This window comes from Mesoplodon densirostris, chromosome 18, assembly GCF_025265405.1.
Source record: "Mesoplodon densirostris isolate mMesDen1 chromosome 18, mMesDen1 primary haplotype, whole genome shotgun sequence".
NCBI lineage: Eukaryota > Metazoa > Chordata > Mammalia > Artiodactyla > Ziphiidae > Mesoplodon > Mesoplodon densirostris.
The window spans coordinates 49296967-49320900 of NC_082678.1; the positions used below are offsets into that span (position 1 = coordinate 49296967).

The 23934-nt window shown below is 36.7% G+C and overlaps 1 protein-coding gene across 2 annotated transcripts in view; it reads right to left on the bottom strand.

Moving 5' to 3' along the window:
• Positions 1-355: 355 nt before the first annotated feature.
• Positions 356-23934, bottom strand: part of GOSR1 (golgi SNAP receptor complex member 1) — a 51406-nt gene continuing 27827 nt past the window's right edge. For both annotated transcript variants that reach the window (XM_060082151.1, XM_060082150.1), the window contains exons 7-9: positions 15065-15094; positions 7344-7426; positions 356-4469 (exon numbers count right to left, since the gene is read on the bottom strand). In XM_060082151.1, coding sequence (XP_059938134.1) covers positions 4345-4469; positions 7344-7426; positions 15065-15094 — 238 coding nt within the window. In that variant the 3' untranslated portion in view covers positions 356-4344. The remainder of the gene's footprint in view (positions 4470-7343; positions 7427-15064; positions 15095-23934) is intronic.

Genomic DNA, 23934 nt, shown 5'->3' on the forward strand with positions numbered 1-23934 from the left:
AGGGATTTTCAAACTCTTTTGGGGGGTGGGGGTCCTCAGATCTATACAATTAAATGTCATTATTTAGGGAGGGCACGAACTTGTTTTTATTGCTAAATTCTACAATTTTACATTTCCATCATACTTCCTGAAGTTTCATTTTGCTAAGAGATTCTCCTTCACTTCTTGGGCTAAATTATTAGTGGAATATTCCCTATGATGTTTTTGAATGATAGGTGATAGCTTTTCAGTGCCTGTACTGTTTCACCCTGGGTTTTAGGACACCATGAAAAATACTTATTAATACCAAAGATTTCATAATACTACCCCAAACTGCCTTGATGGCACTATTCCAATATAAACAACAGACATACCATTCATATTTCTAATTTATTATTAAATTACATAACAAAGCTTCTTCTATACAGTCAGAAAATGCACATTTAGATGAGAACAAAAAATTAAGTACAAATACAATAAACCTGGTTCCAAGAAGCCATTTTAAAAGCAAAAAATTAGAAAGTGCATTTGGAATAGATTTTTTAAAACTTGTATTGGCATTTTTCATGAGGAAACATCTTCCATCATGGTAAAGTGTGATTGGAATTGATTTCCCTCCCTAAGAGCTAATAGGATAGGAATAGATGCAAATACTTTGATACTAAAGTAATACTTCTGATACTTTGTACTAGGCACAAAGAAAATGAGAAAGATCCCTTAGGACATGGCTCAGCTGTCTCAGCTTCTTATTCAATAAACATCCTCAAGAGTCACTTGTTCCTCATTTTCTTTTGCCCTATAAAACTTACGGGTATGCAGATTTATAAAGGAATAACAAGATTAGTTTATAAAGATCATGATGAAAAGCTCTGTATCTTTTTGGAGACCAGGCTAAACAACTCCTACCCCAAAAAGAGAATAGAACACAATCATTTTAATTCCCGGTAGAATCCATTTACTCTTTACATTTGCCACAAAATTCAGTGTAACAATAGACATGGCCATTTATCCTCAATAGCTTAATATTGCAAGTTAGAAAATGCAGTCAATTTCCAAGAAATCATATCTGGCTAGTGATCAAACATGAGGTATTAGAAAACCAAAAAGGCTAGTCCAGTTCTTTAAAGTCCTTTTCCTCAGGTTCAGATCATTAACAATGAAATAGAAAATTAATGGTGGGAATGCAAGTCCAAGGTGCCTCAATTCCATAGAGGCCAAAAGTCATTGCATCAAAAAGCTCCATAAGTACATTTTTCTATTCAGATGCATTCAGTGTCCAACAGGAAAGAACTAAAATCAATATTAATTGGTTCCAGATACAAAAAGTGCCCTCATGATGACTCCTCTCACTACTCATCTCCACTCTCAGGATTGTACTCCCATGTCTGATCTGAGTACTAGGCAGTATGGAAAAAGGCATTCTCTATAAAAGTGAATTTTGGTAAGCAGGAGAAAGGAATAATGGAGAAGAAAAGCCCATATTTTTCTAATGAATTTTGGTAAGCAGGAGAAAGGAATAATGGAGAAGAAAAGCCCATATTTTTCTAACATTAGAAAAATATGGGTAAGCAATGCTGCAAATTACAGGGACTCCTTCAGCATCGTTATTAATAACAGTAAGAAGAATATAGAAATGGCCAGGAGAGATCAACTGAAGCACTTGAATATCTGGGCTTGAACTTGAGTAATAGATTCATTAAGCATTTTAAACTAAAGTTATCAGCACACAGTAAAACAAACTCTCAGAAGTATACCTTTTGGAATTTTCTGCCCTTTTTGTTGCCATGGTTTTTCATACTTTTAAGTGAAATGGAAAGTTTTGAGTGGTTATTAAAAAGATCCCAAAAGGAAAGATCCATCATATAAGACAATGGCTGAGAGAGAATAACTTCCTCTAAGAGATAACCTTTGGGACAAGGAATAGAAAATTCCTTGGACCCGGCTCTGACTGGCTCTAATAAGCAATTTACTGTTGGCCCCTGAGCCTAGTAACTGGTTTGTAAGGACAGCAAAAAAGTTAAGAAAACCAAGCTGCTTAAAAAAAAAAAAAAAAAAAAGCTAAATGGCATGAAACTGAAAGAGTTCAAATCAGCTATCATGGGATCCAAAATAAGCCTCTACTTGTAAATGGCACATTTCTATCCTTGCTCTAGGACCTCCTTCTGCAAAAGAAGGAACCATAAAGGATAGAGGAGCACAACCCTAGCACTCTACGTTTGGCCCTGGGTTACCTCACTATGGGCTACAGCACTGGGAGGTTAGTCAGACCTACCTGACACCAACATCTACACCACGCTTTTTCAACTTCCTCAGAAGAACTAGTTTCTTTATTTTCATAAAGAAAATAATCAACATAATTCTATTACTTCATTTAAGCACAACTCTAATGGAAAGGCTTCCCAGCCATCAAAAGTGTTTGTTTGCTCAGCCGCAGCAAAAGCTAGATTAGCTTGGGTCCTAGTTTTAGTCTCACACCACCACCCGTTAATGAACACACCAAACAGACCAGTAAAAAAGACTGGTAGTATAATTAAATAAATAACTTTATTTATGATACTTCAGATTTTCTAAATGCCGACTATATAGCAACCAAAGTCCCATAAATTCTAGCTGAGGCACAACCACCGATCAAGACCCTTTGAAAAATCAAAGATAATAAAGTGTCAGGGGAGAGAAGTTTTGTTCTCCCAACAGAGAATTTAATAAATGAACTTATTTCTCTGATCTGTTAAGGTTCACACTGGGAAAACTTAAACTTTCTTTTAAGGGCATCCCCAATCAACTGACTGATCAATCAACCCATATTTAGAAAAATAAACCCCATAGTTTAAAAAAATGTATCAAACACTCTTCTTACCCAGAACATAATGAAACTTTGACACCAGCACGAAAAACCTCTCGGTTTCTGCACCAGACCAGAGGTTAGTCTACCCATCAGCCTGTAATCAAATTCATCTGAATATCACCATCAACACTCTGTGATGTAGTTAAGAACTACATGCTAATATCCTTTTATTCCCCATGGCACGGTCTTAAGCCAGTATTATAAATACCATAGTAAATTCCAAAGGTGAAGAGTAGCCTTCTTTCTTGGTGAGGAATACAGCTGTTGGAAGTCTTCGGCCTATTTGTGGTAGTTCAGTTAGAGAAGTAATAGATTTACAGAAACTGAGAAATGGTTAAACTTGAAAAGCATTCTGGTGGGTGGTTTAAAATTTTGTCACTGTCCAGGGTGCTAATAGAAGACAGGTGCAGATAGAGATAGATTCTGTTATATGCACCTTCAATAATAAAGCCATTCTCTGGATGTTTGAAAAAGCTTAAGAAATTTGGAATGAATAGGTTTTCACAGAACACAGAATTCCTGGTACATCAGACAGTGGTTCTTAAACTTTTGCTCATAAATGTGGAACACTTACAAATGGAATTATCTGATGATGACCCCTCACTCTGTCTTTTTACATGTGGCCTGTTAAAGAGATCTCACTGAAAACCAAGCATTCCCCTCACTCAGTTGCCGGTGTTAATCCTGACATGATGAAGAATAGTTGCAATGACAGACATTGGCTTTTTGTCACGGTAGAACTGAGATTTCATTTTCTTACAGTAGTAAATATTAACCCAATGGAAGAGATTAACAAAAAACAGTGACTGACCAAAAAACAAGCCTGTCATTCTTGATGTTTTTCCAGGAATACAGTTAACCCCAGAGTGTGCACGATTAAAAAATAAAATAAAGAAAAAAGCTTTTTTGCAGTACTTGTCTTCTATTTCAGACAACCTCAACTGTGTTGAAGTTGGTCTGTGAGCATCTCAAAGATTCTGTGAAAAATGTAATTTTTCTTCAATACCGGAAGAGTTGGGGACAAAGAGTAGAAATTTATAGCATAGATTATCAAGAAATGACTTGTGATTTCTCATGAGTGTAAAAAGGACAAAAACTATTTTTTCACAACCCCATCTGGTGGCTGAAAGGAAAGCAGTCTTTGGATATAGAGAAACCTGGTTTTCTGAAGAATCCAGCTGTAAGACTGGGCTTGTCATCAGCCTTCAACACTTTCACAGAGGCACGGAAACTCTGTTTCTGATGGGTTTACTTACCTCTTCGGGAGACAAAAGCAACTGAAAACATTTATTATTATTTTTAAACTAAAAACAGAAGGAAACGTGTGTTAGAAAAGATAGCACAGAAAACCTGTGACTTCAGCTCAACCTGACCACGTCACAGAGTCCGTCACTATCAGTCTTGAATTAATCCTGCCGGTCAGGCTAATTATCAGGTCAGTCAACTTCTCCTTCCTACTTTTTCTTATTCCGATCAGGGTGTGAAAGTGGTGGCTGTCAAGAGTCCCTGGAGATGTCTCATCAATGGAAAGCATACAGCAGCAATAGGATGGTACAGACACCAATAACACCACCCAGGATGAGTGAGTCTCGCCGCTTCCTAAGGTTGATCCTCTGGATAAGGCTGTTCACAGCAGGAAAACGATCTTTGGGAAATCTTTATTAAGGTCATATTTGGAAGAAGCCTCTTTGGTGAAAACTCATAGGAATCACAAAAACAGAGATCAGTGGAGTCCAGAAACGATAAATGATGAGAAGAAATAAAGGGGAAGAAAGTCACACTGAGGGAGCTACAGCAAACACAAATGCCCTACTGCTCAAGGGCAAATTCAAGTCTCCTAGTAAACTGCAGTACACAAGAACCATGAAAAGAAAAAAATTAATAGTGAGAGAAGAAACAATGATGACTGCTACCATGTACTGAGGGATTGCTATCAGGGTGGGAGCCCGTGTGGTCGGGAGAGAGGAACTCTGCAGGGCACGGAGGTACAGGTGCAGCCAGCTAACACCACCACTATCCTGAGGTTCCTGTCTTTCCTTTTTTTCCTTCTCTCTCTCTCTCTCTTTCTTAAACCCCTTTTCTCAGGAGACTGGGAAGTTCTGCCAGAAAGGTTTTGAGGAATATGTGACCTTCTCCCCAAGGTAATAAGCCCCCTTGGATTCAGGTAATTAGTGGAAACAAACTCTTAAGTGTCTCTATAATCAAGCACTAGTTAATTATTAAAAATTTTTAATTTACTTTGCAGCAGTAGGCAGGATACCGTAAGAAAGTGGGTTAAACTGCTCTGGCTGTCTTATTTGGGGAACATAAAAAAAGGAAAGAAAATTTTCAATTTTAGGAGTTTTATAGCAGTCACAACTGCATTTTACTTAGTATTGTAAAATATCTTCATATTTTACTTGTTGGTATGTTGCAATCAAAGCACAAGCTTCTGCATCCTACATTGTTTTGCATTTCTAGCACTGGTTTCTGCTACACACCTGCAGGTGCATCCTCTTTGTTAATAGAGGTATTGTATCAAGGTCAAGAAAAGCAACAACAAAATCACCTAGGTTACTAGAGAGCTGGAATAATCCCTACTCCCGGTGAATCCTCACTGCATTTTCCTGTAAATAAATGACTCTCAGCAGGGACTGTATTGTGTATTTATATACTCTACATATTGTATGCAGAGGTTATGTTTTTTTCTAATCTTGAATTTTCCTGTGCCTACTGAAGAGAACTTTACACACTGTAGGCATTAATGTGTTTTTCAAATTAATCAACAAAAAAAGGGGGACAATTTGCAGAAACAACTTTTAAAATGCAGAACAGAAAGCATGAAGTAATGTGCAAAAACTTATACAGTGTAAGGTACAAATCTCATTTAAAGCAAATGTTTAATCTTTTCTTGCTTGGTAAAAGAAGGGTCAACAATCCCGTGAGAGAAAGTAAGAAAACTTTTTGACATTAGGAAACCCTGTCTAGAGTGGACATATTTCTATCTAGTTTATTACCTTTAGGGGAACCACCCCCCTCCTTCTATAATAATCCAGTTCAGTTCATGTAACAGGGTGAGGCTGACCTTGTCCTCTGAAATCAGGTGTACATACACACTCAGGATTGGCCAGAGAGAACATTCCCTCCCCTTGGCCAATGGCTGGGTTAGGAATAGCTTGAGGTATAACTCGAACTAGGCAACCTCAGTCCTCTTGGGACATGTGCCAGAGCTGTCAGAAAAGACACCCTTTTTCCATGAGAACTTTTGAAATGGTAGGAGGTGACTCTTGTAACCATCTCTATCAGCACGAGGAGGAATCTGCCTGAGAATGAGGCCAACACACAAGAAAACAGAAATAAGAGATGGAGTAGGGGAACAGAGCGAAAAGGCAGATTCTTGATAATAAAATCTGAGCCCCTGCATCCAGCCATACCTTAAGCCAAATTCTACCCCTGAATTTTACAGATATATGAACAAATGAATTCCCTCCTTTTCCTCCTTAAGTCAGTATGAATTAGGTTTCTATTACTATCTCTCTATGGAGTCCTGACTAACTCACACCCATTTTATTTGATTTTTTTAAACGTAATTTTGGGAATGATTCTAATTTATGGTACTGATAAAATGAGATAATGTATATAACAGTACTCTGTTAACAGTAGAGCCCTATATAAAATATAAATGATTTTGGAGGTGTGGTTTTATACTCAGGGTGACAAAGCAAAAACAAAATTCACCAAAAACTGGAAAATACCAACAGGCTTCACGATATTCCTTTCCTTAGGCAAATAAGGTATCAAACTAAAAGTGACCTTAAATTATCTAGAACCAGAAGATACTCAACTTTTGAAAATTAAAGGTCCTTTCCCCCTTAGTAATTGGGGGAGGAAACTTTTTTCTCTAAAAAGGCTTGACTTCTCAGAGTAGACAAAATGTTTTAGCTTAGCAGGTTTATCATTTTCCCTGCTGGGTTTCTCAGAAGTAGCAGTAATACTACTTTAAATTGGGAAACTGAAGAATTAAAAAGGTAGAGGTCACAATAAACAAGCAGCAAATCTACCCTAGAGTTTAGCTTGTGCAAAATGAAACTACGCCACCAGCAGTGACAACTCATTTACACGTATGGCTGTCTACTTCCCTCCCTTTCTAAGCATGTACCACTGACTTATTCTCCAAACTGAATAAAGAAAGAAGAAAAAGCACATAATTTATGATGTTTAGGTAAAAATCGTGTACACTGTGGAGTTCTAACATGGATTCAAAAGCTTTTAAAATGTAAAATAATTCTGTGAATTTGAAAATTCACAAAATTATTTTCTAGATCTACTAGTATTAACCCTTTGGTGTGCAATCTTTTAGATATGGCACTAAACAGTATGATCTTTCAGGAGTGCAGGGCACATCATAATACAGAATTACTGATGGCCTCTACTGTTACTGATGATGGCAACCTGTCCAGAAGAGGGGGAGAGTGGTGAAGCACATACACAGATTTTTTCCCCCCAAAACCCCCAGATTTCAAGCTTTCAAAAAGGATACTGGCCAAAGTGTTCATTTTGCTCTGAATTGACTTCAACATTCCTCTCTGTGAAGTCATATTTTCTTTTGTTGCCATAGCAATGCTGCAAGGGAGGAAAAGAGAAGCTCAATAAACTGATGTTTCAAGATGATCCTGCATGCATCCATCATACCCTTAAAAGTGAACAGAAAACTAAGGTGAGCACATCACCTTTGAAAAGCACTGGGCAGGAACATGGGAAAAAAAAATCACCTCCCAAGTCATCTTCCCATTGTCCTTTTTCTGAATGACCACTTCATCCCCAATGCTATCCTCTGATATTCTTTTGGACAAGGCAGTGGACTGTTTCCTGTGGGTTGCTTTTTTTCCCCCAAAGTAACAAATGAAGTAAGACAACTGACAAATCACACATTACAAAGCTTCTTAAAATGGTTTTAAAAGGGGCCAGGTACTAAAATATCCTTAATCAGGAAAAACCCTTGAGAGGGAAGTAGGGAATTACAATTATAAAAATAGAACCAAAGGTGCAACATATCACAAAATATTTATATACAACCAGCCCTTAACTTATGGAAAGATTATGTTCTAGGGGCTTCCCTGGTGGTGCAGTGGTTGAGAATCTGCCTGCCAATGCAGAGGACACGGGTTTGATCCCTGGTCCAGGAAGATCCCACATGCCGCGGAGCAACTAAGCCCATGAGCCACAACTACTGAGCCTGAGCTCTAGAGCCCATGAGCCACACTACTGAGCTTGCGTGCCGCAACTACTGAAGCCCGCGTGCTTAGAGCCCGCGATCCGCAAAAGAAGCCACCGCAATGAGAAGCCCACGCACTACAACGAAGAGCAGCCCCCGCTCACCGCAACTAGAGAAAGCCCACGCACAGCAACGAAGACCCAACTCAGCCAAAAAATAAATAAATAAAATAAATAAATTTATTAAAAAAAAGAAATTATGTTCCAAAACTCTATTTGAGAACCAACCAAGTAGATTATAGGACACACATGCAACATTAAGCTGGTTTCCAAGCCAGGTGACAAAGGTCACAGATTCATTAAGCAAATGAGAAAGAAGGGAAGTCACATTTTCACTCTTTGTAGAGTACAGTTGCTTTCATGTAACTACTTTGATGTGCTTTTTAAAGAAATCTCAGTTAATATCTTTTTGCTATCGCTGCCAGGATTATTAACTTTCAATAGTCTTATCTTCTTGGACATTAGTATCCTAAAGAGCAGGGTCAGTATACATTTTGATACACGTAACACACAGGGGAGCGTTTTAGATACTGACATTATAAAAAGCAGTAGGAAATAGGAAGTTCTTCAGTAATTCTGAAAATATGTGAAACATTAAAAAAACCGAAAAGCAACAGAAATGAAGATATTCTGGGAAGATGGTAGAGCACAAATTCCTGACCTTATCTCTGGCCCAATTTCCTCTATGGAAGAACACAAGACAAAGGCAGACATGCCGGGGAGGGTCCATCTGAGGTCCCAAGTTCTCCTGAGATCTCGAGGGAAGAAAGCCAGGGAGGGCTACACTCTCTCAAGCAAGGGAAGAACCAAAGAACTGATGGCAGGAAAGACTATATTTTTCTTCAAGCCTGGGGCAAAGATGTAGGTTTCACTGCATCTTGAGAAGCCCAGACAGTGGAAGGTAAGGGTCTGCATGCAAAGGGGCTGCAGTGATGAACTGAACTGCTCTCAGTCCTTACAGCTGGGAAAGGCCTGCTACACACAGCCAGAGAGACCTATAAGCAGAGAGCTGACATCTACAAGCTGGTGTGACAATGAGCCCCTAAGAGGGAAAACTGCTGGGCCATCTACTGCCACCTGTATGTACCTGCTTTAGGGTCTCTAACAGCCTGACCTACCAGAGGGCTAACTGAACACATTTTTGGACAGGCCAAGACCAGGTATGCTACTGGAGGAAAATGCTAGAGGGAGTACTTGGAGCAAATGACAAATGAATCAACTGAAATTTCAAGATCTGAGAAGGCAAAGAAGAATCAAAGTGTGTAGGGAGATATATAAAAGGATAAGCATTGCTTGGGATAGTGAAAGACAAATGAAAAAATACTCCCCACCACCACCCCCTCCCCGCAAAACCTGGTAACAACATTGGAATGGTTTAGTAGATTATGATATACCTGTACTATGAAATAATATTTGCTTATTAAAAGAATGAGTCAGAATTATTATTTGTTTATGATATACTGAATGACTTAAGTGAGTCGCAGAATGTGTATAGTATTAGTCCTTTTTTATTTTAAGAAACACTCAAAACATCTTTGTGTATGTTTGTATGACAGTGAGAAAGGTATCAGAAAGATACATAACTGTCAGTTGATATAAGTTACTTCAGGGGGTAGGAACGGCGGGGCACCACCAGGAGACAAACTTTTTCTTTATACATTTTAGAATTATTTAAATTGTTATAGTAAGAACATTGTACTTTTATAATACATAAACATCTAATAAAGAAAATCAAAAAGAAAATTAGAGGAATTCCACCTGAGTGATTAAGAAATGTTAATAACATTATTAGCACCAAATTCCCTACTGTTATTCACCTCAGTACCACTATGAGTCAAGTAATGATTTATAAAGGTTTTCCCAGATTCTAGAAAATCTAAAGAGTTGAAGGGATCAGGTATATCGGAAGACAGAATGAAAATTTGTGGAAATTTGTAAAAGGAGTTGTCAGACCCCTAAATTACCTGCTCCAAACCATGCAGGCAGGTGACTGCCCTCAGTTCAGCAGAAAATCTAACCAAGAACAGACCTACAGATACTGACATTTTAAAGCCCCCAATGAAACAGCCAGGCCCCTTCCTGATCACCCACGGTGAAGCCTCCCACTCAACAAATCCTACCACCCACGCACACAGAATGAGCATCCAATCACTAGATTTGGAGCCTCACCCTTAAATATGAACAAAGAGCCTCTAACATAAAAGGCAGAGATCCAAACAAACCAACCAACAAACAGAAGAGTGATTCTGAGGAAACAGAGGCAATAAAGGAGGCTCATGAAACTCTAAAATCAAATTATATTTAATGCCCTCCGAGAGATAAAATATCACATCCATGAAACATACAAACATAAACGTGTGAGTGTGTGTGTGTGTGTGTTTGTGTGTCTCTATCCCTTTAGAGAGCTCGTGTAAATTACAAAAAGGAGAGTGGAAATAAAAACATAACAGAAGCGTCAGAAGGAAAAATTGAGTAAACTTCCCAGAAAGTAGGAAAAAAAAAAAAAAGACAGAGAAAAGGTAAGAAAGGATCAAGAAAAGAGAGGGAAGTAAGAGGTAAAAACTATTAGGTATAAAATAAGCTACAAGGATATGCTGCCCAACACAGGGAATATAGCCAATATTTTATAATAACTAATAAATGGAGTAAAACCTTTAAAAATTGTGAATCACTATATTGTACATGCATATCTTATATAGTATTATATAGCAACTATACTTCAATAAAAAGTAAGTTAAAAAAAGGCGGGGGGACACTTCCCTGGCGGTCCAGTGGTTAAGACTCCGCGCTGCCACTGCAGAAGGTGCAGGTTCGGTCCCTTGTTAGGGAGCTAAGATCCCACATGCCACATGGTGCGGCCTTACAAAAATAAAAAGGAACTAGGAAAAATGCATGTTGTGGTTCCACCATTCAGGAGTTGGTTACAGTAGGGCAGCTCCCTAGACCATCATGGACTTCCACTGCCCAAGATTATCCTTGGTCAAGAATAGGAACCCCGGGCCTCCCTGGTGGCGCAAGTGGTTGAGAGTCCGCCTGCCGATGCAGGGGATGCGGGTTCGTGCCCCGGTCTGGGAGGATCCCATATGCCGCGGAGCGGCTGGGCCCGTGAGCCATGGCCGCTGAGCCTGCGCGTCCGGAGCCTGTGCTCCGCAACGGGGGAGGCCGCAGCAGTGAGAGGCCCGCATACCGCAAAAAAAAAAAAAAAAAAAAAAAAAAAAAGAATAGGAACCCCATTTCTAATGTCCATAACCAGTGTTCTACAAGCAACCACCCTTCCCTTTACAGGGATTAACACTTACCCATATGGGCCTCTCACAACTTACTGATTTAAGTCATGGACAAGTTAGGTGATGGCACATACTAACCTGCTATGGTTAATATCATTCCACTTTTTCTAAATGCCCAATTACACATGTGTCTGCCTATATCTATGAATATGTTCATATTTTTTTATTATTTTTATACAGATACAGAGAGGCATAGAGAAAAATATGGAAGAATACACACCAGATTATTAACCAATCTAGTGGTTGTATTTTAGGTGAATTCTTTTTTTTTTCCCGTTTTATTTAGGTATATTTGACAAATATAAAGTGTATATTAAAAAAGAAAAAGGATCAAGAAGAAGGAGGGAAGAAAATGATAAACATAAGAAAATTTCTCAGATCTGAAGATAAGTTTCCAGACTGTAAGAGCCCACCAAATGCCTAATTCAATGGACTAAAAAAGGTGCATGTCAAGCTCATATGGTGAGATTAAAAACAAACAAAAACATAAGAGAAAAGGGATGATCTTAAAAGCTTCCAGAGGAAAAAAAATGCTTAACAAATATAAAGGACCAGAAATTTTAATTGGCATTGGACTTAAAAAGCAGCACTGGAAACAATGCTTTCAAAAATTTCAAAATTATTTTCAACCTAGAATTCTATATCTTAGCTAAACAATGAATCAAGAATACGGGTAGAATAAAGACTTTTTTCCATGTGTAAAGTCCAAAAATTTTACCTCCTATTCTTTCTGAGGAAGCTACTAAAGAACATGGTCCAACATAATGAGGGAATAAATTAAGAAAGTTGAAGACTTTTTTTTTTAGAAATAAGTGATCCAATAGAGGAGGTCATTTTAGGATAATGGTGAAATGACATCCCAGGACCAGTACAGTGAATGCACCAGGTCTAGAGCAAAACCAGTCAAGATTAGAGCAGAAAGAGGCAGGCAATGTCAACTTTATAGCACACTGAATTTTAGATCCAAAAAGTAAAAAGATCACAAGAATAAGAGTCAAACTAACAAAATCCTTTGCACCATTAGTTCTTATTCATAATTTTTCAGGTTAAGTGTATATCTATGATAGAATATGATACATTTAAAATGTGGTTGTTTTATAATAAATTTACTTCGCCAGGTATTTTTAAATAGCTATTATGGCCTTGTAAAAAGTTACAATTCAAACCTGGGCTGAGATATCTGAGGCCAATCTCTGAATCATATATACCTCTGTTTTCTTAAACTGGGACTATCACCATCTCCTATACACTCTGACTCAGAAGTAGATAGGGAAAATTAAAAAATAATTTCCGCAAAGCACTTTGTGTTCCTTGGAGAACGGATATTATCATCATACATTATGTTATTATCTTGTTGAATATGCATGATTTCCAGTACCACACAAAGTATATCTAGACATATTTTTCCCATCTTATTCCATCATCTGGAGTCAAGCTGAGTGAATCTAGGCTGTTGTTATTTCAACGGTCAAATATGCAGAGGCAAAACATAAGCTCCAAATAATATATAATGCTTTTAAAATGATAAACTATTGATGTGTTTACTGGAACTTCAACTTTCTCACCCGTTCTGTGAACTAAACTCAGACACCTATTTTTTCAACAACAGACAATACTAGTTATACGTTTAAAGCTTAAGAATACATTTACAAATATTAAAAATATTAGTTCTTTTCAATAAACTGGTGTCAGCTTATATTCATTTGTGTACATATTCTAAAAATATAGCTCTAAAAGGAAAAGGTAAAATTTTACATGTAGAATATGTAAAAATAATTATTTGACACTTAAATTTTATATTATCCATAAGTAATCATAACTAGCTTTATATTCAATAAAATTTCACTTGTGATACCTATCATATTTTGAAACAAAGTGAAATAGTGAAATAAAAGGCCTTCTAATTACGTGGTTTTTTGCTTTTTAACTAGCAAAATAATAATATCAGTGACTTGATAGTTCTCAAATGTTCCTATCTTATGAGGTACTCCAAATTTTTATACTCATATCACCTGCCCTTAAAAAGGTCAGCTTGGAATCGAAAAGCTTAAGGCAGCCTGGTGCTAGAAGATGAGGTATAGAGGAAGAAATAAAAGGAAGAAAAAAAAGGAAAAGGGTTATAAGGAAACCTTAAGTAAAGAATCCTCTGCAAAATGTTACCCAACTTTATGTGCTGATGAAAGGGAAGGAGTCACAAGGGAGATATTTCAGTTGATAATTAGGCAATTTTGTGAAAACGCTGGTCAGATGGAAGACCCAGTGCATGCAATTCAAACAAAATTTCAAGATGTGATAACTGTATTATTATAAAAGATAATTTATTAAGATTATTAAATAATGATAGGATCCATTTAATAAAATAAGAATCCATGAGTCCATTTCAACATAAATATTTAGGATATGAACAACTGAAATATTTAGAGGTAAAGAGGCAACATGTCCGCAACTTATTTTCAAGTAGTTCAGAAAAAAAATTGCAAAAAAGCAAATGTGGCAAAATGATAACATTTGGGGCATCTAGGTAAAAGGTATAAGGAAATTCTTTGTACCACTGGAACTTTTCTGAAATCCGAAATGAAATCAAAATAAAAAGTAAAAAAAAAAGTATAAATAATAGAGCTGCCATTTTCAAATTACCTAGTATCAGCCAGCCATTGTATTAGGCATTTTACTCATATTATCTTTAATTTTCAAAACAATCTTCTAGGGTAGGTATTATCATCAATCCCATGTTTTTAAACACATAAGAAAATGAAGATTCCAAGAAACTTATCCAAGACACAGACCTAATTAAGTAGCACAGCCAGGTTTCAAACCAAGTAACACTCCAAAGCTTGTCCTCTTTCTATAAGGTAGTAAATATAGTAGTGGTTTAGATAGAGCTCTTATTCTACAGTTAGAGACTCAGATTTGAGGATGTGAATCCTCAATACTATTTGTTAGTCATGTGACCGTGGGCAAATTACTTACCTTAACTTCTTTTTTGTTTTGGAGATAGTATCTAGTGATCAGTGCCTATCTCATGAGTTATTGCGGAGATTAAATAACATACAGCATGTAAAACACTTGAACACAATACCAAAGCCTATGGTAAGAATACAAATGTTTGTTGTTTTTCCCATGTACTTCGTTCTACCTTTCCTGAAAAACAGTGCTGTAGACACTACTGAATTTTAAAGAACGGAGACTGTTCCTAGTTAACTTACTTTTTTACTGTCTTAAAATAGGTACTTAAAAATTCACCAAACCTAGAGAATTAAGCAGTTCAAACCAACATATTTCCCTTACCTTAAGCAAGGAACTAATGTTATTACAGATAATACTAATTACTACAGATTTTCTATAGCTGCTGTAACAGAAACCAAGTCTACATAAATGGTATACATAAGACATTTAACAAATCACATGTTCAAGACTGTTTTCATTAAAAAGTAAGAATAAAAAGACAGAGGCTGAAAATACTGAGTATGAATTAATCAGAAAAATTAACCAAGGTAAAACAGCTCAATTCTACTAATTCTGGAAACAAATGTTTTAGGCTTCAAATGTATTTTACAAGGGAAAGTCACAGTAAAAATATATTACCATGTAATGAAATTCTCATCTTTAAGGAGGATGAACTGATTTTAACTCTAGTTATAGAAATAACTTTATCTGTTCATTTATATGCAAACAAACAAAAACAAAACATTTTTCCTACCTTATTGTCTCTTCTATTAGACGATCTGAGCTGCAAATAAAAAGAAAATTCAAATTCTGGAATTATTAAACACACATTTAAAATTTGCACTTAATTTTTCTAAATTTTACAGATAGATTACTGTTCCAACCATTTATGTAAAAACAGCACCCAGACTTTTAAAAGCGTCTGGAGAAAATTCTGGACTCTGAAATTAATTAATCCACATATACAGTTTTCATCTTACTTTTATTTGTTGGCTTAAATCTATTTCTTCCACAGAGATACTTGATTATTAAAGTCAGAACAGTTTTAATGACAGCACAAATAAATAGAACTTCTTTAGTTTAGATAGCTCCAAGTTGTCTATTCACAACTTAAGAATTACAACCAACTTGCTGAGAGACAGGATAGGCAAATATAGTTCTAATGCCTATAAGTAGTAATTATTCATATCTTAAAGTTCCTGCCTTTTTTGAAAAACAAAATCATATCTCAGCTTGCCACACTTTAGAATTCAAGAATCTGAATAGGGACTCCCCTGTGGCACAGTGGTTAAGAATCCGCCTGCCAATGCAGGGGACACGGGTTTGATCCCTGGTCCGGGAAGATCTCACATGCCGCGGAGCAACTAATCCCTGAGCCACAACTACTGAGCCCGTGTGCCACAACTACTGAAGCCCGCGCGCCTAGAGCCTGTGCTCCGCAACAAGAGATGCCCCACAAAGAGAAGCCTGCGTACTGCAATGAAGAGTAGCCCCTGTGTGCCGCAACTAGAGAAAGCCCGTGCACAGCAACGACCCAATGCAGCCAAAAATAAATAAATAAATAAATGACCCCTCACTTATTAAAAAAAAAAAAAAGGAACCTGAATAAAGACACCAATGCACCTTTGATCTGTAAAATATTTGCCTTTATGCATCACACACTGGAAACAAAGAAACCCACCAAAAATCCATTTTAGGGAGGAATTTACAGGTAGCTAAATTTGGTAAAGCGGCAGCTTTATAGCAGAAAGTAGGAAAACAAACTCCCAGACATCTGTATCCATTTGGTACAGTGCATGGAACACAGCAGGGACTCAGATACTTGTATATTTGTTCCAACTACCTCTTTCCAAAAGGATTTCTAAGTTCATTCTATAAATTAATAAATTGAGGTTTTATTATAAAGTAGTGGACCAGGAAATCTAAGTTACTGTATGAATTAGGGAACAAAGATGAACTTTAAAAATGTCATAAAGGGCCTCCCTGGTGGCGCAGTGGTTGAGAGTCCGCCTGCCGATGCAGGGGACACGGGTTCGTGCCCCGGTCTGGGAGGATCCCGTGTGTCGCGGAGCGGCTGGGCCCGTGAGCCATGGCCGCTGGGCCTGCGCATCCGGAGCCTGTGCTCCGCAACGGGAGAGGCCACAACAGTGAGAGGCCCACATACCGCAAAAAGAAAAAAAAAAAAATGTCATAAATATCTTATATAAATGCTATGATTAAGAATTTCAAAAATTACAAAGACGGTGGAGGGATTAAGAGCCAGACTATGTGGCTTTCTGAATGGTGACTGTATCACCTATTAGCTGAATAAACTCCATTCATTAAAAGCATCCTGGGGCTTCCCTGGTGGCGCAGTGGTTGAGAGTCTGCCTGCTGATGCAGGGGACGTGGGTTCGTGCCCCAGTCCGGGAATATCCCACATGCCACGGAGCGGCTAGGTCCGTGAGCCATGGCCGCTGAACCTGTGCCTCCAGAGCCTGTGCTCCGCAACAGGAGAGGCCACAACCAGTGAGAGGCCCGAGTACTGCAAAACCAAAAACAACAACAACAAAAAAGTATCCTGGATAGTGTGGATACAATTCAGCAGCAAAGTGGCTCCATAAAGACAGCATAATCTAGTTAAAATTGAATTTAAAATTACTCTCCTTTGGGGTATATAATATATAATCAAGTGGAATTATCTTTCTTAAACAAGTACTTCATAATAGCCCAGAGGCATTCCAAAGAGCCATCTACAGTCTATATTAAGCAACAAGTTTCTGTTTCTTTCAAGACCAATTTAAACTAGCTGAAAACAATGAGCTAAATTTCATCACCAATTATTGTACCAAGGAATCACTAAAGCCACACTTAGATAATAATTCTGTTTAAAAAATAACTCATTTCCCTAAATACACAAACTGCAAATGACACAAATTTCAAGCACATATTTTAAAGTAGTTTTAACCAACAAAATGTAAGAACTTGGGAAAACCACTTAGGTAACAACTAATTAGAATCTTCTTTTAAAAGAGTAGGTGAATAAGTAAATAATAAACAAGAAAGTAAATAATAAACAAGTAAGCAAGAAAACAATCAAGTGCATAACAAATAAAAATTTTAAACTGATCCCTTTGTAAACTGCAAAAAAATCTGATGAGGTTGTCACCAACCAATGAGATAATTTACATCAAGCACTGTGGTGAAGCAGTCTTTCACTCACAGTTAACCAGAGACCTGTGTCTTATTTATTTCTATATAATATCTTCTAAGACATGTTAACAATACAGTTAAGCTGCAGTAGGATACAAAAAGCTGTTTAAGCGCTATCAAAGTGTTATTTTACAGATAATATTTGGAAAATACCGAAAAACAAAGATGAATGTAGAAATCATTTGTAACCACTCTTCCATTAACACGCATATTGTGACATATTTGTTTTTTGTCTGGGTAGACCAAGGAGTATCTCTACTTGCTTTTTTCATGGTTTATTTAGCAGAGAAATTTTGTTTTATAATCCCATGAAGTTACCTAGAGACAAAAAAGTTAAGCACCTGACAGACTCTGCCCATTTCAGTCAGGGAGAGAAAAAAGAGAAAGATAAAAGCTAAATTATTAGCAGTGAAATCAGAAAGCCACATTTTCTATTTTAAAAAAATCAGTAGACTTTTTAGAACAGTTTTAGGTTTGCAGAAATATTCAGCAAGAAGTACAGGGAGGGCATACACCCATTCTCCCCCACCTATTAACATCTTTAGTGTGGTACATGTGTTACAACTGATGAACCAATATTGATACATTATTAACTAAAGTTCATAGTTTATATTAGGGTTTACTCTTTGCAGTTGTACAGGTCTATGGGGTTTACAAATGCATAATGTCATATATCCACCATTACAGTATCATACAGAATAGTTTCACAGCCCTAAATATCCCCTATTCTCCACTTATTCTTCTTCCTCCTCCCACCCTGAACCCCTGACAACAGTTGATCTTTCTACTGTCTACAGTTTTGACCTTTCCTGAATGTCATGTAGCTGGAATTATACAGTATGAAGTCTTTCTAGACTGGCTTCTTTTATACATTTAAGGTTCCTCCATATCTTTTGGGGGCTTGATAGCTTGTTTCTTGTATCACTGAATAATATTCCATTGAATGGATGTATCTACAGGTTGCTTATCCATTCACTTATTGAAGGACATCTTGGTTGCTTCCAACTTCTGGCAATTATGAGTAAAGCTGCTATAAACATTCATGTGCAGGTTTTTATTTAGACCTATTTTCAATTCGTTTAGGTAAATACCTAGGACTGTGACTGCTAGATCATATGGTAAGACTATTTAGCTTTTTAAGAAAAACTGCCAAACTGGCTTCCAAAGTGGCTGTATCACGTTATAGTCCCACCAGCAATGAGAATTCCTGTTGCTCCACATCCTTCCTAGCATTTGGTGGTGTCAATGTTTTGGATTTTAGCCATTCTAATAGGTACATGGTGGTATCCAGTTGTTTTTGTTTTGTTTTGTTTTGTTTTTTTGCGGTACGCGGGCCTCTCACTGTTGTGGTCTCTCCCGTTGCGGAGCACAAGCTCCGGACGCACAGGCTCAGCGGCCATGGCTCACGGGCCCAGCCGCTCCACAGCATGTGGGATCTTCCCAGACTGGGGCACGAACCCGTGTCCCCTGCATCAGCAGGCGGACTCTCAACCACTGCGCCACCAGGGAAGCCCACACTGTTTTGATTACAAACAATATACAATAGGAAGTCAAGTTTAAATGAGGAGACAGTTTTTATTTCTCTTTTTCTCCCTCAAGTATTTTAATAAACATTTTTGTGCAAAAAAAATTTTTTTTAATGTCAGCAAACTTGTTTAACTATAGCAGAAACAAAAAGCCTACAAGAAAATGTGAGGAATCACAGTTTCCATTTGTTGTTCTTTAGATAAATGGTGTACAAGGATTGAAACCCTAAAAACCTACCTGAATTATAAAGAATATGAAATATTAAGGAAGCATTTTCTAATTTGTTTCTGAAACCTCTAAAAATTTCACTTGTATATCAATATGAACTAATCTGCTTATGTAAATAAAAATGGAAATATACTTTTCATCGTATGTGTATGTTTCTCTCTCACATATAACTCAGAAAACAGTTCTTTCATAAATATAATCATAGAAATTCAATAGTATAAGCAATCATGACATTCATGAAACTATAAAGAATAAAATGGCTAGTTGCTTTCTCTTACACCCTAGAACCTGAGTTTTATTAGTCAAGGCTCAAGCACTTGACTATATGAACTCAGCTCATGGAGTTGTCATAAGGCTCAAAAGCAATAGTGTAAACAAAAGTATTGTGTAAACTGTATAAGCCTACAGATACATGGCTCATGTAGATCAAGGCACTTTCATGCCTCATAGTCTCTCTCTTGTTCTGCATCCCCTTTCCTGATTTTCAACATAAATTGCTTTCATTTCAAAGTCCAGTTCAGAAGTCATATCCTTTGGGAAGCCTTTCCCATTCTATCTATACATCGGGCAGAACTAATACTTCTTTATACTATAATGTGTTTTCATAGCTCCTTGCTCTTCATCAATTCCTTCAAGATTATAACAAGCATTTAAGATATATCAGACATCATACTATGCACTGGAGGAAAAATATTTTAAATTTGTAAAGCTTACGAAGTTTTTCACATGTTATCTCATATATTTTAAAAAATATAATATTTTGGGGACTTCCCTGGCGGTCCAGTGGTTAAGACTTCACCTTCCAATGCAGGGGCTGTGGGTTCGAGCCCTGGTCAGGGAGCTAAGATCCCACAGGGCTCGTGGCCAAAAAACCAAAACATAAAACAGAAGCAATACTGTAACAAATTCAATAAAGACTTTAAAAATGGTCCACATCAAAAAAAATCTTTAAAGAAAAATAATAATATTTTTTAAAGTATATGAGACACTTTTAAAAATATAATATTTCACAGGATATCCTAATTATATGTTTATTATTTATCTAACTAGAATGAGTTCCCACAGGGTAGAGACAGAGTCTAATTTATCTTAAATTCCCTAGAGTCTAGTACAGTATCTAGCATACAGAAGACATTCATTAAATGCTTGATAAATGAATGAACAAGTAAGTAAATGAGACACTTGTTGGATCAATAAAATATCAATCAGAGTTAACACTGAAATCATCCTTATAAATTTCCACAGAGGACAAGGAGGATATAAATGTTATATTATACAAACACATTAGGGTAGAGAAAATTCCTCACTATTGCAGAGCACCTCCAACTTAAGTTTTACTGTTTAACAAAGCCACAGACCAACTGAAGGTGAATTTGATTTCACTACAGCTCCAAGTGAAAAGGAGTTCTATATAAAAGCTCCTAACAAGAACATTCTGCTTTGTTAAACTAGACATTTATCAAATGAATATAAAAATAAACAAAATGTTGCTCAGGGTACTGTTAATTTGCTTTGTCATCTATTTCAATATGGCACACAAGTGTACCACCTGAGACAATGGAGCTTTGATATGTAATTTAAAAATACCCGAGGAGGGCTTCCCTGGTGGCACAGTGTTTGAGAGTCCGCCTGCTGATGCAGGGGACACGGGTTCGTGCCCCGGTCCAGGAAGATCCCACATGCCGCGGAGCGGCTGGGCCCGTGAGCCATGGCTGCTGAGCCTGCGCGTCTGGAGCCTGTGCTCCGCAATGCGAGAAGCCACAATTGTGAGAGGCCCGCGTACCGGGAAAAAAAAAAAAGAAAGCTAATGGTAATCTTGAATGCCAAGAGTCTACTATATTGTTCCATTCACAGATGTTATAATCTGACCATTATTTAATTGACTTGTATGGTATTTATTAAATAATATATATAAACTATTTATACCAAAAACTTTTGGGAGAAAACCACTCCATCAAAAGGTCACTAAATTACGGTGATCATATATCTCATATTTTTCAAATATGATCATGGTCTGTTAATACATTAGAAATGCATTTCATCAAGACTATTCTGGCATCAAAAGTATTTCAAATTTTATTTAAGAAAGGTAAATTGACAGTGCATACAAAAGGTTTCCTCCTTCAGTATTTTCTTTTCTTACTCTTATAACCCCTGTTATGTTCTGCCTTATACAGAAATGCCTCACAGTTTACAAAGCCTTTTTACATGCATTAGCTCAGCAACTCTGTGAAGTAGATACCGTAAGAATCAACTTGGAGAGGTAGTGCAGTATAGCAGAAACAACACAATCAGAGGACGTAGGTTTAAATCTCAGCTTTTACTAGGCATGTGACCTCAGGGAAATTTAACTAAAATCATGAAACAAACAAAGAGTGAAAAAAGGCTAGTGAATTTAAAAGTTCAAAACATCAAGTCTAAGCATAGCCTAAGACATAAGAAAAGTTGTCAGCAGATAAAACTAAGTCTCCACCTGAGAATATTCTTTACTCATTCATGGACATATTTATACTGAAGTGTACAATTATAATACAAATATGTGTGCCATCTCAGAGAACTCAATCATATCTGCTAAACAGTTAATGGATTGAAAACAAAACAAATTCTCAACTAAATAATGTAACTGATCCTGTTTAAGTGTAATTTGCTTTGTACAACAGTCCCATATTTGAAGTTATATGAAACAAATTCTTTAGATTTTTAGCGTGCTTTTAATTTTGTAAAATGCCTTAAATCTTAAGTCATTCTTCCTCAAAATCATCTAACATAAGGGAACAACTACTATCCCATTTTAAAGATGGAAAAAACAGAGAAAGGCCAGGTCACTTGTTTTTCAGAGAAGTGAAAAGTCACTGGTCTTTCAATTCTCATTAGCATTACACCATGCTGGCTCCCTAATACAAGAAAAAATAAAGATTTAAAGAAGTAAATCACAGAGAAGGCAGTGTGATGTGGGACAATACGGAAATAGGTTAGGAAATGTGGGTTTAGTTAAGAGCTATACTATTAAATAGTTATGAGACCTTGTCCTCTCTGAATCTTGTTTCCTCATCTGTAAATAAGAGAGGTGCTTGCCAGACTTTTATTATATACCACATAAAAATTTGGTTTTTAAAAGGTATTTCATGGAGAATTCATTTTGCAAAGCAAAAAAAATCACATCAATAATATCCCTTTCAGTTCTCAAAATCAGATTTCATATATACATAGCATTGGAACCAATACCTTGTACATAGTATGTATTCAATAAATAGTTGAGGAATAAGTATATGAATGAAACAGATTTTCTGCATTGGGGCACACATGTATATACACATATGTATATGAAACCAAAATTAATACATCTTCTACTTATATCCATTTATTCAAACAAGTAAATATTAAGTGTTCATGATATAACAGGAACTGGGGACCCAACACACTGCCAAGAACTAGAGGAACTAGGCCCTGCCCTCATGAAGCCTAAGAAGAGTCAGATAATTTAAAAAATAAACAAAAAGAACAAATTATTACAGATTCTCATAAATGCTATGAAGGAAACAAAAAAAGTACTTTGTTAAATAATAATCAGGGAGAGTCTAATTCAGACAAGATAGTTAGAAAAGGCCTCTTTGAAGAGGTGACAAGTGAGCTTAGACCATAAAGATGTCAAGGAATAAGGTATATGAAAAGCTAAGAGAAGAGTATTTTAAGCAGATAAAACAAAATATAAAAACAAAGAAGCAAGAAAGGAAAAGCCTTGATATCTTTGGGAAAGGAATGAATAAAAACCAGTCAGGCTGGTACCTAATAAGTAGAGGCAGAGAGTGATACAGATGAAGGGATGGAAAGAGATAAAACAGGTAGTATGTTGGTCATGTAGGGCCTTATAGACCCATAAAAAGTTCCTAATTCATTGGTAGGGGATGGAGGGAGGAATGAATTATTAAAGTAAAAGTCCACTTCAATCACTATCACTAGAAAAAAGGATTTGCTTAACTATACTATTTCTACGTCTATGGCTTAGAGTGTAGAAGAGAGTGTAGTAAACCCAAACTGAAGTGACTAAGTTGGCTGATAACTTCCCTGGAGCCCTGTATGTGCCGCATTCTCTTTCTTCTGATAACAAACTTTCCAGTCCATTGGCCACAAGGATGGATGTGTGACAGGCTGGGCCAATCACAATCACCTATCACCCTCTGGCCCAGGAATAAATGAAACAGAGCCATAGTCTTACATCTACAAAAGAAACTGAATTTGTAATTTAAATATCTTGCCACAAAGAAAACTCTAGGCTAAGATGGATTCAATAGTAAATTCTATCAAATATTTAAGGAAGAAACAACACCAAGCCTGCACAAACTCTTTCAGCAAACAGAAAGAACTCATTTTAATGGTGCCAGTCTTACCCTTCCACTAATACCAGGCAAAAACACTTCAAAGAAAAGAAAACCAAAGATATTCTTCATAAGCATAATGTAAAGATCCTTAAAATAAATCCAGCAATATATAAAAGGGATAATAAATATATAATAAAGGGGGGTTATTCTAGGAATCAAGATTGGTTTAATGTTTGAAAATAATCAATGTAATTCACTATACTACAAAAAAGGAAAAAAATCTGATCAGTTCAACAGATTAAAAGATATGAAAAAATTCAACCCCATTCAAGATAAAAACTTTTAGCAAGAGAGAGCC